This window comes from Anabrus simplex, chromosome 12 (assembly GCF_040414725.1).
Source record: "Anabrus simplex isolate iqAnaSimp1 chromosome 12, ASM4041472v1, whole genome shotgun sequence".
NCBI lineage: Eukaryota > Metazoa > Arthropoda > Insecta > Orthoptera > Tettigoniidae > Anabrus > Anabrus simplex.
Window position 1 is genome coordinate 53,514,198 of NC_090276.1, and position 18,840 is coordinate 53,533,037.

General features: G+C 38.4%; 1 protein-coding gene across 1 annotated transcript in view; it reads left to right on the forward strand.

The window, feature by feature from the left end:
- Positions 1-18,840, forward strand: part of LOC136884140 (fibroblast growth factor receptor 3) — a 222,671-nt gene that overhangs the window by 145,932 nt on the left and 57,899 nt on the right. The window contains exons 7-15 of the mRNA XM_068229806.1: positions 1,062-1,185; positions 5,938-6,156; positions 7,487-7,675; positions 8,022-8,188; positions 10,643-10,775; positions 13,201-13,367; positions 16,059-16,197; positions 18,169-18,378; positions 18,623-18,811. Of these exons, the coding sequence (XP_068085907.1) occupies positions 1,062-1,185; positions 5,938-6,156; positions 7,487-7,675; positions 8,022-8,188; positions 10,643-10,775; positions 13,201-13,367; positions 16,059-16,197; positions 18,169-18,378; positions 18,623-18,811 (1,537 nt within the window). The remainder of the gene's footprint in view (positions 1-1,061; positions 1,186-5,937; positions 6,157-7,486; positions 7,676-8,021; positions 8,189-10,642; positions 10,776-13,200; positions 13,368-16,058; positions 16,198-18,168; positions 18,379-18,622; positions 18,812-18,840) is intronic.

Below are 18,840 nucleotides of genomic sequence, written 5' to 3' on the forward strand. Positions count from 1 at the left end.
TCCAGTACTCAGTTCTATGGATGCTGTATGTATTGGAGGGATTGAGTGTCTGTTCTTAGGCTAAATAGCATCACTTTGATTCTCGAACCAGCTACACCCCACTAGGGAGAATCCTGTTTGGATTCAGGGTACCACTTCATTAGGTAGAGATTACAAGCTTAAAACTGGTGAGAGTGATCATACCCAGTTAGCAGGTTATGGGTTTGCTGTGCATGCAACAGACAATGCAGACTGCACTCGCGGCTGGATGGCAACAAAAGAATTACTGTACTTAAGTGGAAATGACCCCATCGATGGTATCTTTACGTTGTCGTGGTGGTGGGGCTTGTGTGGTCAAAAGATCCTGAGAGCTATGCCGGCAGTAGCTTGACTACTGGTAGGGCCTCCCTTGCCAGACAAGTCGAAGGTGATGATCCAGACTAAAAGGGATACCTGGTCCTCCAGGTTGGGGGTTGGGTATAGGGTTGACAACTCTATCCCGTTAAAAAAAAAAAAAAAACTGTTGAGAAGCGGCAAACAATAAGAACAAAGCGGACGGATAAAATTGAGAAGCCTACTCCAGCCAGGGAAAGCGATTTGGAATGTGAGGACCAAGGCAATCGACAGAAAGCTTTGGAAGAAGGTTGTTGTGGAGACAAAGGTTCTACAAGGACCGTAGCGTCATGGAGTAAGTAAATAAGTAAATGGAAATTAACTCACCCTTGCCACACAAGGAAACATTGGAACTCTTTGTTCCCTTCTCCAAACATTTCCTCAGGAAAATTGAATTTGTTTCTTGACTGTCTTCAGTTGATGTAAGCACTGTGGCTCCTAAATTTTTCCACCTGCCCTTTGTAAACTTTGCGAATCAATCAATATGAATCAGCATCGATCTGCATTTAGGGCTGTTATCCAGGTGGCAGATTGTCTATCAGTTATGTACCTAGTCAACTCATATTCTGCTCACCCTGTTAATGATTTTCTTTGCTTGATCAGTAAATTGTTGTATGGTGTGATATTCTAGAATAACGTGCAGATGAATGTACAGTTTTACTGAGGAATGTTTTCTTCTTATGTTGCAGTTACCTGACCAACAAGAACTGGTTCTTAAGGATGTTAAAACAGAGGATGAAGGATTGTATGTTTGTATCGTCTGCAGTCCTCGATGCATAACATGGGGAGCAGTTTATCTGAGTGTCGTTGAACGTAAGTCATCTTCCTTTCTTCATCTGGTTGTGAACTCCTCCTTGTAACAAAGACTATAGTTTGAACAAACATGCACTTGATCAACATAGAGGGATGCTTAAATCTCTGTAGATTTACCAAACCCATTTCAAGACAGATTTTTAACATTCCTCTTCTTTCTGGCCTTTTTCCAATTACTTTGGTTTGGGACTTTGTATGGGTTTATTTAGCCCAGTTTTACTGGCAGATACATTGGGGGATTGAAGAATTGAGACTACAAAAAGACCTAGATATTTTTGTGAGATGGACAGTAGACAATGGTATGATGACAAATGGGATGGAAAGTTACGTTGAGAGTTTCGCCAAGAGGAAAAGTCCTCTCAGTTTTAGTTACTTTGTTGATCGGGTAATAGTACCTCATGAGGATCACTCTAAGTACGTAGATAATAATATAAGGAAAGATCTTAATTTGCAGTAATCATATTAACACGATTGTCAATAAAGGTTACAGATCTTTTGTTAGGTTATGAGGGTATTTACTGTAGGATTTGTAGTAAGTATATAAAGGAGAGGGCGTATGAGTCTCTGGTAAGACCAGTTAGGTCATTAGAGAGTCATCATCATCATCATCATCATCATCATCATCATCATCATCATCATCATCATTTCTTCACTCCAGAAAGCCGGGTGCACTTGTGTACGAGCCTCCTCCAGTTTGTTCTATCCATCCACAGATGCTGCTCATATATGCGACACAAGTTCACATCTCTAATTTCAAGGTCCTTCATTATCTGTTTTTCCCAAGCATCACGAGGTCTTCCTCTTGGTCTCTTCCCAGGAACATTGGTGTCAAAGTATGTTCAAGGAGTCCTGCAAGGGTTCATTCTTTTCATGTGACCATACCATTGCAATCTCTTCACTTCTAGAGTCTCCAGCAAGCTTCTTTCCAATTCAAGCTGTTGACGGATATCCACATTCCTTATTTTATCCATCTTTATGTTTTGTAGACAAGAACGAAGAAACTTCATGTCTGTTGCCTGAAGACGACTCTTTGTTGGTCCAGTAAGTGTTGCTGCTTCCAGGCCATACATCAATATAGGTACTAGGTATATTTTGTACAAGCTGATCTTGGAAACTAACAGAAATGTTTCATCCCAAAGTATTTGATGTACAGCGTGATAGAATTTGGAAGCTTTCTGTATTCTGTTACTAATCTCTTGATGTGTGGTATTGTCTGATGGCAGAACACTACCTAAATACTGGAAGTTGTCTACAATATCCATCTCCTCATATCCAATTCTTAGATGAACAGTTGGAGAGTTTCTACTCATCATCCAGCCAACTGTCTTAGTTTTGCTGATTTTGAGGCCTAAGGTTGTGAAAGCCTCATGCCAGAGATCTAGTCTAGTTTGTACTTCCGCTTCTGTCTCACTCCATACCCTTACATCACCAGCAAAAACCAGGGCATTAGTTGTTGGATCCTTCCTCTTAACCACTTTTAAAACTTCATCCATTATGATTATGAAGAGAAGTGGTGAAAAACAACTTCTTTGCTGGACTCCACTCTTCGTTTCAAACCAACCTGACCTTCCATCCTGGACCTGGACACAACACTTGGTTTCATCATATAATCGTTGTACTCATGCTATGATGTCATCGGGCACTTTCTTATGTCTCAAACATTCCCATATATGCCTGCGTGGTACATGGTCATATGCTTTCTCGATGTCCAGAAAAACTGTTATAAGTGTTTTACCTTTCTCCCAATACTTCTCATAGAGCATTCTGGTGACAAAAATGAGGTCTGTAGTTGATCTATGAGGTCTAAATCCATGTTGTTCCTCCTCAAGTGTAGGTTCAACATATTTTCTAATCCTGCTCTCAAGGATGGATTCGTAGATTTTGAGGCCATGTGACAGCAGAGTTATACCTCTGTAGTTGGTACACAAGAAAATGCAAGGAATAGATGGTATACGAATGGGAGAATGGAGGGATTGTAGTTGACTGCCTAGCCTTTGCGGATGACATTGTGATTCTGTCAGAGTCAGTAGAGGAGCACAGAACCAGATTGCCCAGCTCCAGGAACAAGCAAGCAAGGCAGGCTTACGGATCTCCTTCGAGAAGACACAGTACATGACCAACATCAAAGCAACAGGGAGGGTTCGGAAAGTAGAGAAATTTAAATATCTGAGAGAGTGGATAGATAACAACCTATTAGAGAAAGAGGCACTGATATCGAGAATCAATAAAATGAACTTGGCAATCAAGCTAAGTATGAACACCTATAACAAGAAGAAGATCTCAAACGATGCAAAACTCACACATTACCAGACAGTGATCCGTCCAGAAGCCTTATATGCAGCTGAATATTTGAACCTGATAAAGGTAGGATTGGTCAAGAAGTTAGAACTGGTGGAGCAAAAAATTCTAAGGAAGATACTGGGAGCCCAAAGAACAGAGGAATGGATCATACAGAAAGAAAGCAAACCACAAATTGTACCACAAGATAGAAAAGATCTCAGACACCATCCGGAAGAGGAGAGCCATGTTCTATGGACACATCTACAGAATGGACCCAGGAAGACTGACCGACCAGATAGCAAGGTTTTTGGAGACCAGGAAAACTGTGGTACGCTGGCATCAGGAAGTGAAGAAGGACCTGACAGAAATGGAAATACAAGGATCAGAAATAAGCAACAGGTAAACTTACAAGTCGAAAATAGAGAACACAAAGAGTTTCCAAGAAAAAGTTTGTTTGCAGACCCAAACACCATGGACGGAAGAGAGAAGAAGGTTGCAGAGTGAAGGAATGAAAGATTACTGGATGCAGATCAAAGCCCAGAAGCAGCTGAAATCGAATTAATGTGGTCCACAGTTGGCCAAAACAAAAGAAAGAAGAACGATCTAGTATAGTACAGTACAACTTTTTAAGTCCTAGAATCAAACTAATGAGTATGCACTGAGTAAATTTTAAAAGATGCTTAGAACAGAATCTGAGTCATAAAATTAGAGTCTTAAAAGTAGAAAAAACATCGACTGTTTCTTCAAGTTACAATAATTGCACTTTAAAATCTTCCCTTTAAAAGTAAAATTCGAACTTCTTATGATTAATTTAAAATACATTGAAGCGTATAACTTGCATTACGCTGTACTTCCGAGCTGTCAGCAGAGAGATAGCATGGAATGGCATTAGTAGATGAATATGCTCTAGTGAAGCTTTTATAAGAGGAAATATCATAGTATGAAGATGAAATTGGAAGAATTCAAGAGGACAAACTGGGACAAATATTCATTTACAGGAAGAGGAATTAGGAATTGGAAAAATTTATCATGGGAAATTTTTGTCAAGTTCCCAAATCCTTTGAAATAATTTCAGAAATGAAATGGCGTATGGCTTTTAGTGTTGGGAGTGTCCGAGGACATGTCTGGCTCGCCAGGTGCAGGTCTTTTGATTTGATGTCCGTAGGCGACCTGCACGCCGTGATGAGGATGAAATGATGATGAAGATGACACATACACTCAGTCCCCATGCCAGCAAAATTAACCAATGATGGTTAAAATTCCCAACCCTGTGAGCAATCAAACCCGGAACCCCTGTGACCAAACGCCAGCACGCTAAACATTCAGCCATGGAGCCGGACATCATTTAAACAATTGATGTGGAATCTGTCACCTGGGCGACATGCAGGCCCATTTTCTTGCTTTTGCCGATACCCTTATTCTTCAAAGGGTCTGAACTCTTCCAGTTTTTGTCTAATTAGTGTTGAGAGAGGATGGCTGTCTGACTATATTTCCTCCTAAAACAATCTTAACCCGACCATCACTTAGGAATGTGTATAATTTTTCTTCATAAAATGGCTCTTTCCTTCCTTTATTAAATATACATCAAAAGCCTGCTTAACCAAACTTAATGGAGCAGAGCCATTTCGGGTAACTTTTTTTGGAAACTATTTTTAGAAAGAAAGGACAAATGTTCTACTCCTATGTACGTACAATTATGTTTCAATTCAAAATAGAGTTTATTTAAATATAAAGTACAGTACTTTGACACACTGTTTCATAAAATGGAAAATTTTGTTTTGAATTTTCTTCCCGCAATATTTATGAGCAGCCATGTCACACCACTGCCCGATGAGCATTATATCAGCCGGTGTAGATTTGCTACTTTGTTCAACAAATCCTAAGGCAACCTGAAAAAAAACTGAAGAAATTTGTTCTGCTCTCTCATCAGTATTGTAATAAAATACTGTATTTCACAATTGAGCAAAATCATAAAAACTTTCTTACCATAATACTTTAAAATCCCTTGCTTTGGCTCACGTCCGCTTCAACACCCAGCCACAACACAGCATTCACGGTGTTACAGTCTGTCATGTCAAGCTTGGAATCATCAGACTGTAGCCATTGATTGAGTTCATATTCCCTAGTGTCGTCATACCCTGAAATTTGAGTGCAGTGTGCAGTAGAGGATGGGAAGTAAGCAGTTTACAGAGTACTGGAATGTGCTGTAGGGGTAAGCTGCAAGCAATGCTACCATCTTGATTCTCAACAGCGCTCCTGCAAAAAAAAAAATGCCATTGTTTCAGTTTGGTATGTGGTCAGAATTCATCCTTCTTGAATAATAGCACTGGTAACCTATTTGAGTCGTCAGGATATACGTTTTCAGCTGTCTCTGCTTCAGATATTCAAAGAGTATAACAAGATTTTAGAAACTGAACATATTGTTGAATCTCTGTGTGTTATTGATTGACAGAGGATTTGTTTGTTTTACAGCAGCATCAGGAGAGCCCCCTCATGACCTCGGACCACTGGCCGACGAGCTGATGATCAGCGACATGGCTGTTGCTCTGGATGAAGACGAGGCCTCATCTCAGCCAGTAGGCTTCTTTGATAACTCCCAAGCAGCCAAGGCTCCTCAATTCACCAGAGGGCTTGATAAAAGCATAACTCCAGTTGTGGGTCAGACGCTGCATCTCCAGTGTCCTGCAGCAGGTAGTTTACAATCATCATACTTATATTTTATTCATCATTAGGTATCATTGAAATGAAAATCATATCCCTATGGTTCAAACCTCATATTTTAGTGTTCAATGCTATATTAAAAGTATAAAATGTTCGAGTTCTGTTAATGTTCATTAATATTTGTATATTGTTGTAAAGAATCACGCAAGGAAGCTCTTAAAGAGGGTGAAACATATATACATAATTTAGAATACATTTTATGGCCTTTATTGGACTACTTTAGTCAATTATAAAATGGACTTTTTGATTTTCTCTCAGCCCAGTACTTCTTCATTCTCTCGGATCTTGATTTTCTCTCCTCGTCTGAAATCACTCTTCCCGTGATTTGTCAGTTGATCTTGGTCTGTAATCTGGTGTCCTATTTTTGAAATCCTCTACTCTGATTTGTAATTCCTTCATATCTTCTTTGATTTCTGTAATCCACTTAACTTAATATTACCGTACTCTTACTGTTCCACAATTTTTCTATTATTATTATCAGCAGGATATACATAATATTATAATAAATAAAAATGCAGTGATTGGTGTCTGCTAATTGTACATTATGCAACAAGCCTATAATGGCAATAATTAAGACAATAATTAAGACAATTAATGTGTGTCTTAATTACCACTGTAGTCGAGTTGCATACGACTGTTTATGCTTGACGATAATATTAACTCTATTTTTTGAATATTCATAAATTTCTGTCAAGATGTCGCTTGGCAGTTGAGTTTACTGAACAGAGTGCATGCGCTGGGTTATTAAATTTCCATAAGTGGATCAGAGACCTTGACAATGTTATATGTTTTCAAAGCTTTGATAGACGGTTATCATAACCTAGCTATATTTCAAATACAAATTGTTTATTGTACAGTTGGTGAAGTGAATTTGTGGGAATGTGCCATGTGGTTGTGGAATATTGGAAGTAGAAGGTGCATTGATGTTAATATGTGTGTCCGATATGTTTCATTTTGGAAACAAGTGCGCTGCTAGTGCGTTGAGCGCAGGTGTTATGCTATCCTTACCTAATTAGTCAAACAGTTGTATCATAATGAAAATCTGAACTCTGATTGGTGGAGAACCTGTATCATAATGAAACTTGAACTCTAATGAGCCTCATTAAGATTCAGTTTTCTGGCATATAATATTTATATTTCAGCATCATCGAGCATAAAGAAACATTGGATTTTAAAGTCATTATGTTGATACATTTTCCAGAACTTTTATTTTGTGGAATGTGTAACCATTGTGTTCTATGCAACATCATTTGCAAGAAAAGGATAGAACATCAGATACCAATATTCATTTCTTTTTCAGGCAATCCCTCACCTAATGTTACGTGGTACATGAACGGCAAGATCCTTAGACGTCAGTCTGGTTCCATTAACTACAAGCGCTGGTCAATATCCCTTGATGATGTGAAAAAGACTGATACTGGGAATTATACCTGTGTAGTTTGCAACATGGAAGGCTGTGTGAACTTCACATTTGGAGTTTCAGTCTTTGGTGAGAACATTTGCTCTCTTATTTAGGAGGACAGAGCTATTAGTGATGGAGATCACTCTTTCATCACTATCATAATTTGTTAAATTTCATTTCTTGCTTCATTACTTGAGAATGAGTTACTAATATTTGATGACTAATCACAACACCAAAGAGTACGAACTGTGACATAATAATCTTCTTCGTTAGTGATTTGTACATGCCCAACTACAGAACTGGTCAAACCAGAATGGAGTAGATTTATCTCCTCTAAATCACAGATATAACTTATCTGACTGAAAATTACCTCATAATCGAGTGAGTGTATTGGGATCCTTCATATTTTGTAAATGTTCTGATTTTTCTCCAGATGTGGAACCTCACAGACCACTTCTTGAGGCTAGCCCCAAGAACATCACAGCCCCTGTGGGACGCAGCATCAGATTTGAGTGCGCCTTCAAGTCAGGTCCATTGCCATACCAGCAGCAGTGGTACCGGGGAGCTGTTTTCTCACCAATGGATGCCGATGTCATCAAGGTCTGTTAACAAAACTTACATTATCCTCCACATACTTTGTTGATATAATGTACTGGTATGTTGTAAGATCGGAATATATACAATAAAACCTCATTAAGAAGTTTCTGCAGGGGACAACAGAAAAAAATGTGTTTGGCAAGCAAACATGTTACTGAATATAGGAATAAAAACTATCTAATAGGGATATGGAAAGACTAGATATGATTTTTTCCGACATGAGGGCATTTTACGTTGTGTATTCGGAGATACAGGAAGAACTATATCTACCATTTCCAAAGATGAGAGGAACATATTAAAAGGTGTGAAAAACACCAAATAACAAATATGAAAACATGTGCACGGGGACCAATAAAAATATCAAAGTATTATTGCAAATAACACTCTTTCAAAAAAAAAATGTTAGTAAAAGCCTTTTATTTCAGAGCTGTGCGTTATTAAACATTATTTTCTGGTCACACTCTTAGACAGTGAATTGAAGGTTACACTTGACCATGTGCGACCGGGAGGACTGACTTTGGCCTCCATTTGGAATAAACTTCGACCAACTCGAGTGATCAAGTCAAAACTTGAAGGTGCGAGTTAACATTCGCGACCTCTGTGCACTTTTAATATGCGGACGCCAGTCCACTTTCTGACAATTTTTAATTTTGTCTTCTTTACAAAGGAATTTCACGACTTTTTCCGTATCCATAACTAGGCTATTACGAGACAAAAATGCACCATGCTAGACAATTTCACATGATTACAGTATGTTTCTAATCCAGATATAGGCTACCGTATCATGAAAAAAATATTCATTACACCTCACTACCACAAAACGCAAAATAAATTTTTAACTTCTGAATGGAATGTGAAATACAAGCACAAATAGGCTCACTGTGTTATTCAGTATGCTGCTAACCAGCAAGCAAAACTGAACATTCGTGAAGCTAACGGCTTTCTCCCCGAAGGTGCAACTTATCCTGTGAAGTTCAGGAATTTAAGGCCTTTTTCCATAATCATGCAACTGTGGCAGCGGCTCTTACCCGAGTTGGAAATCACGTTTCTTTTACAAGGGATGACAAATAACATTTTCAAGGCTTACAAAAATGTGATTGTAATTAGCTGTAATAGCGAAAATTCGTGACGCGATAAGTGAGGTATTTGTTTTACAGATTTATTATGACGAGAATCGGGACTTTGAATTTACGATGTGCTAAGCGCCTGAAGCCTGTGGGTAAAAGAGAGACATGCTTCTCTTAGACCATGCTGCAGTCCTTGTTTAATCATTGTTTTGACAAAAACTCCTTCCATGTCATCTAAGGATATAATTTTCCTATTTGGCAGGTAGTGAATATGAACATACTAATGAGGTTTCACTGTAGTTACATAGAAATGGAAAGGTTAGCACAGACAGGGTGCCATGAAGAGCTTCATCAAACCAGTCTTTGGACTGATGACCCAGACAACAAATTCCATTCCACATCCCTTTGTATTAAACTCTCAGCACTGGAGGAGTGACTTGTCAGTGCAGCAAGAGGCCATTACACTGCAAGCTATGTATGTATGTTGGGTATTCAACCCGAAGGCTGGTTTGATCCTCTGTAGCTCCACCAACAGCTGTCATAGATAGCCTAGGCGTCACTGAAGAGGTGTACTAGGGAAATGAGGAGTGAGATAGTTTCCTGTTGCTTTCCTCACCGAGCCAGCCGCTGCTATTACATATCAGTCTGCCAAGCCCACTGAAATGCATTCACCAACCGACCCTATGAGTGATATTTTCACACCATTCATAACAGGGACTGGCTGCATAAGCAATGGTATTACTAGCATCACTCATACCTCAGTCACTTTCATATTGTCAAAGCCAAGGATAAGACTGAGACAGGTCAATGAAAGTAACAAATTTGATATAGCCCATACCAGAAGACATAGTGCACTGTAAACACTACATCTCGCCACAAGCTAGGAATGTAAAATGTGCAATATTGACTGCTATAACTTCATAGTTTCAGCACACACACATAAAATGTTGGTACAGTATAATGCACTCTTTCTGCTCTACATCACAAAATATTTCCCTTTGAATCACATGAATAGACGTACCTTCCTTCTGGAATGCACAGGCACCTATCACACAAGCATGCAGCTCAACATCACATACTGTGCTCTTAACTTTGTCCATTCATTCCCCTCCCCCCACTGCAGCATCACTTCTTATCAATGAACTATCCACAATTAAGATCACAATCACCTGAGATGTCTTAACTGTTGTTCAAAAGCAAAGAAATACTCTTGTCAGAGAGCGGCACTTCACTGTTTCCACCACGCATGCTATACAGCACCCTGTAGTATCGAGTTAAATAACAAAGAGCTGGATATTCCTGTTTCTACTAATTCCAGGCATTTAAGTGTACTGTCTTTGTATTTAGAATGTGACCAAGTAGTTTTAATTTTATCACTGTTAATTTTCAGAGAAATTCTGATCCAGAACCCAAAGTATTGGACATTCTCAACATAACCCATGAAGATGAAGGCTGGTACACGTGTGTAGCTACAAATGCCGTGGGTACCGCATTTGGTAGCGCCTACCTCCGTGTCACCAATGGTGAGTTCATTTTCACTTCTAACTACTATAATCTTTGTATCTTTATGTGGGTTTGTTGTATATTAAAATCATTATCACTGAGCCTCGGATATTAGGCAGATGTCTATTTAGTTCCTTTAAGGGGTAGTGGAAAATAATAACTTAAATGAAAATTACTGGATACATTTTTTAAGAGTCTAAATTTGCCTGAAATAGACCATTTTTAAAATCTATTAGTGCTCTGAAGATTAATAATTTTTGTTTAATGCACTTCGTAAAACTAAAAAAAAAAAAAAAAAGGCGTATGGCTTTTAGTGCCGGGAGTGTCCCAGGACATGTTCGGCTCGCCAGATGCAGGTCTTTTGATTTGACACCCGTAGGTGACCTGCGCGTCGTGATGAGGATGAAATGATGATGAAGACGACACATACACCCAGCCCCCGTGCCAGCGAAATTAGCCAATTAAGGTTAAAATTCCCGACCCTGCCGGGAATCGAACCCGGGACCCCTGTGACCAAAGGCCAGCACGCTAACCATTTAGCCATGGGGCCGGACTTCGTAACACTGATAATGTAATGCAATTACACCAATAATACTGATTTCCTCTGTTTACTGATCTCCCAGATAACAAAAATACAGATCTTGTAAATGGCACATCTGGCACACTACGGATTAGTTTTGAAAAACAGTCCGGGTAGCAAGGAATGAGGAAAAGCACAACTGTTAGATTGTTTTTGACAGAGCAAGTGACTCCAGATTAAGATGCACACATAAGTTCTATAGACAAACATTAAAGCAGTAACAATAACGACTGTATCCTATCTAAGATGTACTGGGGTTCGGTTTTAAGGCCCATTCACAGTGAAATTAAACGGAAATGCAACATAAACCTGAAACCTTGTACCCGTATAATTTAATGAACGAGATGCTAGCATGAGAATTTGTAGGCTGCAAGCTTTCATGTTCGCACTGATAGGATTCGAGAAAAAAAAACTCTGTTACTGTATCATACTGCACAGGAACAAACAAGAAAATATGCTAAAATGGAGTCGTTTGATGGGAAACTGATTTTGTTTCAAAATCATCATTGTCTTGATGTCAGGAAATATAAATGCTATAAAAAAACCTTTTTTAAAGAAAACATAATATGTAAACAAATAGCTCTTGAAATGAAATCTGTTATCATTCATACAGTATCTTTCCACATCACAAGAAATATAAACATTGTAGGTTTTAATTATTATATTATTCATAGAAGATAATTCAGTGGCTTGGTTCTAAAAGGGCCAATGCCAAAAAACCTGTTTTCAAGCTATGAGCATTTGAAGTTTTGCTTATAGTTCTCCAACTATATTTTTCAACAACTAACTTTAAATAACTTAACACTTTCTTTGTGGAAATCACTGATTAAACACTAATGTTTTCTATCATATTCTTTAAAAATTCCCAGGTCACTAATCTTTATTGGTAATCTAACATTATTGGCAAGGGCTTATTTAATTAGACGTTTACTGTTCGTTTAATACTTATCAGAGACATTGGCCTTTGTAATATATTGTAGGTCAAGATAAAACACGTTTCTTTCTGTTAATATCTCAATTTTGATAAAAAAAATTACATTGGCCCTTTTGGAACCAAGCCACAGAATTATTTTTCTTTCATGTGTGTAAAAAAACAAATGCTTATTAGCATCATTGGCATTAATGTTGAAAACAGAACAGTGCCATATGAATGTACTAAAGTGCTAAAATAAATTGTTTGTGCTAAAATATAGCAATTTGATAAAAAGTTTATAATATAGCCCAAATTTGGTTTTGACAGTATTTGTTGTCATTGTGAATGTTTCGTTAATGTTTATGTCCTTCTTAAATAAGTTATTAGCTGCTGGTGGGATACACGGACTTGATTCACAGCTGGAAGGTAATATTTTATCCTTTCGGGAACAAATAGATGAGAATTCATGCAGTTAAGCATTAGCATACCGCTGAATATCCTCAACAGTTTTAGTAACTTAAATTTTTATTTAACATAATAACTGAGCGAATTACTAGAGACTATTCATACCATTGTTTTTAGATCTCTCAGGAGAGGAAGTCACATACACATTTTGATTGTGGTAAATAAATTATATTTACTGTGATACTGATGGGCTCATGGGGCAGAAGTGAATTTTTCTAATTTCCTCATTTTGCACATTTTCTGTGTTATTAATATTATGAGTAGAACTATGATGTTTATGCTGTAAAACTCCATTTCTATAGTGATATTGTTGAAGCCTATTTCTTTTTAGTGCCTAATGTAGTAACCTATTTTATGCACATAAAATTTAATTTTTTCTTGCCTAAAATTCCAAGATCTAGTTATCAGTTGTGACTTGTGTGGACTATTAGTGCTTGTACTTTTGTGGGAGAGAATTGCTCATAATATGCTGTGTTATCTGATTCAGTGGACCAGGGTGGACTGCAGAATCAGACGGTGTTTCAAGGAGGAGTAGCCACATTCCACTGTGAGACTCCACCTGACGTAGAGAGCAACGTGACCTGGGTCAAGTATGACTCGCTCCCACAACACGACTTTGATCCTGAGAGTCTCATGGAGCAGTACAATATTTTGGTGAGTGAAAGCTTGAGAATGGCTTTGGTACCTGTGTATTATCATGTGATGTAAGCAGTCTCAAGCCTGCTTATGATAGCAAGTTTGCAGGTTTCATTCCAGCCAAAGTAATACATTTTTGAAGGGCAACCAACAATCTTCGTATCTGATGGCCCACTCTGCATCCTCCTCCTCCTCCTGATTAAAAGCTATAAGTTTAAGACTGGAAGCGTTTGGCTCAACAGAGTCAAGAAAGACCTGGAATCTGCTGGATTTCTGACCGTGATGTTCTAGATTGCTCCATATTTCTGTGATATGGTTTAATTCTTGGTCTCTGCCATCCAAAAGTACTAAGTCCCGGTAATCATTCTCGCAAGAGAGAAAGGAAAAATCATTATTAGCCAGATTCAAGAGATAGTAGGAATGAAAAGAACCTCCAGAAAGCATTAGGCATTAGTTGTAAGTGTTCCCCAGTTGGCTTAAGCCAGTAATAATATTAATAATAATAGTAATATCCGTCTCCATGACTAAATGGTTAGCGTGCTGGCCTTTAGTCAGAGGAGTCCTCAGTTTGATTCCTGGCAGGTTTGGGAAATTTAACCATAATTGGTTAATTCTGCTGGTATGGGGGCTGGGTGTATGTGTCATCTTCACATCAATTCATCTCATGCAGGTCGCCTACGGGCGTAAATCTGGTGAGCCAAACTTGTCCTTGGACACTCCCAGCACTAAATAAAGCCATACATCATTTCCTTTCATAATAATAAATAATTCCACAAACTACGTACCGTATACAGTTTTTGGAGAAGCCGAGATGCTGTAATTCTGTTCTGAAGGAGTTCTTTTATGTGCCAGTAAATATATTAACATGAGCCTGGCATATTGAGGGATCAAACCCAGCAATTTGGACTCGGAGGCCAGTGCATTACTGTCTCAGGCACTAAGCCTCGTCACGCAACTCAGCCTTGGATGTCATCTAGAATAGTTCTGCTTGCACTGGTAAATAGCCTGATTGCCTATATTGCACCGCTTCAGACTTAGGCCATGCAATTATAATTTGCAGGCTTGCTGTAAGAATGTAGTCTTTTCCACTGAACTGCATTTGACTTAATTGGTCTTGATTTTGACGTACTTTTTTCCTGACCTTTTTTCCCAATTATCTGCATTCCACACTAATGTAGATTAACACATTGGAGATGGCCATATTTAAATGTGCAGGTATTTTAATGGATTTTGACATTTTTTTCAAGGCTGGGGAAAGCAGTGATTGTAAAAACTTTCAGAATTTTTAAGATCATATTTCCCTCTGCACAAAAATTTGTTTCAATTATCATAATGGTTCAGCATTTTATTAATATACATTTATTAAGATAATAAGTTCTACAAACAAAATTTTTGCCATCTGGAATAAATTGTAATAGACCATTTTTGTGATGTTATAATGATACTATAGGTGACAGTCTTTAGAATTTAAGAGTCTATTTCAGAAACATGAACTGAGAATTTTAAATACAGTACCAAACATTCTATCTCTGATGATTTATTCACTGTTTATTCTTTTCTTTCGTGCTGCATTTTTTTTGGACCTTCTGATGTCCTCTGTGGTGCTGGATTCTTATCGTTGGTGATAATTAAATAGAAAAATCTTTTATCCATACATAAAAATGTAAGTAAGCGTGCTTTTAAATTTCATGATCTTTGAATTTATGTAATATTTAAATCACTGTGAAACTTTCTGCTTTTGGAAATTTCAAACAGCAAACTCCTGATTATTTGTATGCAGAATATTTGCGCAATCTAAGAAAAGAATATGTAAAACATTGCACTATCCATTATTCCCCCCCCCCCCTCTCTACTTTTGAACCAGACTTGCTGTATTTTGAGTTGCTAAGAAATGTAGCTTTTATGACAGTAATAAGTCTCGCATCATGCGAAAATAAATTACCATTTTCATTATTATCGGTCTAGCATCTACCAGGCAACTTGACCGTATGGTTAGGGTTGCGCAGCTGTCTGTGAGCTTACATCCAGAAGATAGTGGGTTCGAGCCCCACTGTCGGCAGCCCTGAAGATGGTTTTTCATGGTTTTCCATTTTCACACCAGGCAAATGCTCGGGCTGTACCCTAATTAAGACCACAGCCGCTTCCTTTCCACTCCCAGGCCTTTCCTATCCCACATCACCATAAGACCTATCTGTGTCGGTGCAACGTAAAACAAATTGTAAAAATAAAAAATAAAATAAAAGGTCTAGCATCTCTGTGAATATAGAATTCAAACTTGATTTTCTGTGTTTTAACAATAAAACAAAATTTAAAAGTTATAGGAAAATTAGAGAAGGGAGAGTTGGTTGCTAAGTTGATGGCAGATTACAGAATAGAAGTAGACTACAGACTGTCCGCAACATTAAGAAACACAAAGCAAAGCTGGAGGATTTTGTGCAAAACAGTGAAAGTAGTGGCAAAACTTCAAAACCTAAAAGGTTTAAAAACTAAACTCTTTTCTTGTTATGTTTAAAAATACTTTACCATGTTGGTAAGAAATTTTTCTTTGAATTGGACTACCTGTGTTTCTCAATTGTTTGTGCATGTACTTTACTTGGTGTGAATAACTGGGAGTTTGGTGTATACTGAATATAGCTGAATCATATAGTAATTGAACTATCCGTCAGCTTTACTCTCCTTTGTAAAGTCTGTTTTTCCTTCTGATTGCAGCCAAGGGGTGGTGAGAATACTTCTGAAGAAGAGTTGGTTCTCGAGGATGTTACCATTGATGATAATGGTTGGTATTCCTGTATAGTATGCAGTCCTCACTGCAGAATTTGGGGTACAGCATGGCTCAATGTCTTAACAGGTAAATAAGTGTATTCTTTTCCTAAAGCCTGTAATATCCTTATTCTGTTGTCTTTTGAAGGGCAAAGAAATCCGCTGTTTCTGAGTAGTGTTCATTTTAACACGGATATGTTTATGGGCTGGGGTCTGTCTGGAATTAGCACCATTAATAAAGCGTAGACAAGTTTGCATGGACAGAAACCGACGCTCTGGTAACCAGCAACCAGTGTTCGTCATCTATCTGTACTAAGTCTTTGTCATCTTCCTCATGTTATTACCGTGTGCCAGAACACTGCCTTTTATAGACAGTAGGTACAAATGATGCGGTGTTTTACACGAGTTTCCTCCGTCTTTGACTGGCATTTCATATAGGTCACAGCATAACCCCTTACACATGATAATGTCACCGACGGCAGCAGAATTTTTTTCATAATACATATCTCTCTCTCTCTCTCTCTCTCAGAAGTTTACATATATATTTTATTTAAATGAGTGCTGATGCCCACCCCACTGATGAAGCTGGGTTGCTGAAATGAGCTTGTCAGGGACTGAGAAGAATTGGGAGTGATGAGGAGAGAGCCAGGCAGAGTATGAAGATGTGGAGGTTGGCCTTGTCTCATCTTTCTGTACCCCCTCTTCCCACACTTATCTTTCATAGTGCGTTCTTTTTTTTTTTTTTTTCTTTCTTTTCAAGCTGCTTTACATCACACCAACACAGATAGGTCTTATGATGTTGATGAGATAGGAAAGGGCTAGGAGTGGGAAGGAAGCAAGCTTGGCATTAATTAAGGTACAGCCCCAGCATTTGCCTGGTGTGAAAATGAAAAGCCACAGAAACCACAGTGGGGTTTCAATACTCTCTCTCCCAAATGCAAGCTCACAAGTGTACAACCCTAACCACATGGCCAGCTCACTTGGTTTATTGTGTTTATCCTATTACATATTGCTTTATTCATATTCTTTCTGCATACGACATGAGTATTCAGACAGCTGGTTTCATATCTGAAAACAGATTTGTGGTTCACGCTTAAATAGATAGCTGTCTAAACAGCCCTTTCTTGCTAGCAGTGGGTCAAGTCCATTACTAGAACCAATGGAGACTGATATAAAGGTTTTATAAATTACACTGATAGTCAGTACATGGTGGTGTATTATTTTTATTAATCATATAGAATGCGACAGATTCATCCGGCTACTTTCAAAATTTGCCTTTGCTGTGTTTACAGTGTTCTGCGTCTTCTGGTGTGGGCTAGAGTAATATTGTTACTTTCATTGATCTGTCTCAGTCTAATCTTTGGCTTCGACAATATGAAAGTGACTGAGGTATGGGTGATGCTAGTAATGCCATTCCTTATGCAGTCAGTCCCTGCTATGAATGATATGATTATGTTTCTCATAGGGTTGGTTGGTGCATGCATTTCAGTGGGCTTGGCAGACTGATGTGCAACAGCAAGTTCTGTCTTGGCAAGGAATGCAACGGGAAACTACCTCACGCCTTATTTCCCTAGTACACCTCTTCAGTGATGCTTAGGCCATCTGTGAGAGCTGATGGCAGAGCTGTTGAGGATCCAACCAGCCTTCGGGCTGAGGGCTGAACACACACACACACATACACACTTTCAAAATGTCTCCTGGGTATTCTTCAATAACCTTGTTTGTGAGAATCCACACTCGCTTACTGTATAGGTGATTATTCCCCATTTGTGCAGTATTGCCTTACTTCGGGCATAACCAGTCCTCAAACGATTCAACTGGTACCAAGTTTCTCCAGGTAGGTTAAAGTCCTGATAGATGTGTGGGGTCATCAAGATGTTGGTAATTGAAGTCTGAGGTGATCTTCCAAGTTAAATGTTGGCGTGGTCAGATTTTTTCAGCTAGCTTCTTGGAGGTTACAAGAATATGGTGAGATTTATAAGGTCATGCTTTTTGAGGAACATACTGGATTTAGTGTCTTCTTATCATATTGTAACTTTATCTTCTTGTTCCATTGCAGATTTAGGTCCTCCACTGTCACTTCAGATTACGGATTTAGAAGATTCCCATGACAGTGAAGGTGATAACGAGAAGGAACAGAATGCATCTCCCAAAACTGGTTTCTACGACTCAACACAAGCTTTGAAAGCCCCAGAATTTACCAAAAGACTGAGCAAGATTGTGGCTAAACCTGCTGGAAATATGTTAAGATTGAAATGTCCAGCTAAAGGTAAGTTCAATCTCAGCATTATTGTCTTAACCATTTGAATGTTCTGCTTCTTCCTCAATGTTCTGTATTGTACAGACTCACATATAAGTTCTGAAAATATTAAGCACTTATTCGAAAGAGAAATTAATTAATGAAATCCGTTTTACAAATAAGGAAAAATAATTTTATTGAGATGCGCAAAGAGAGTGCTCTTGAAAACATTTCTATATGTTAAACTTATAGTTGATTTATTTTGTTTATCCAGGGAACCCTTCACCAAATGTAACTTGGTACGTTAACGACAAGTTGCCTGTCCGGAAGTATGGGTCAATCCGATATGGCCGCTGGTCTTTGTTGCTCGAGGACCTGGTGACTTCCGATTCAGGGAACTACACCTGTGTGGTCTGTAACTCTGAAGGATGCATCAACTTTACTTTCAAAGTGGGCATTGTTGGTGAGTGTATGTTTTAAGAGTATAATACA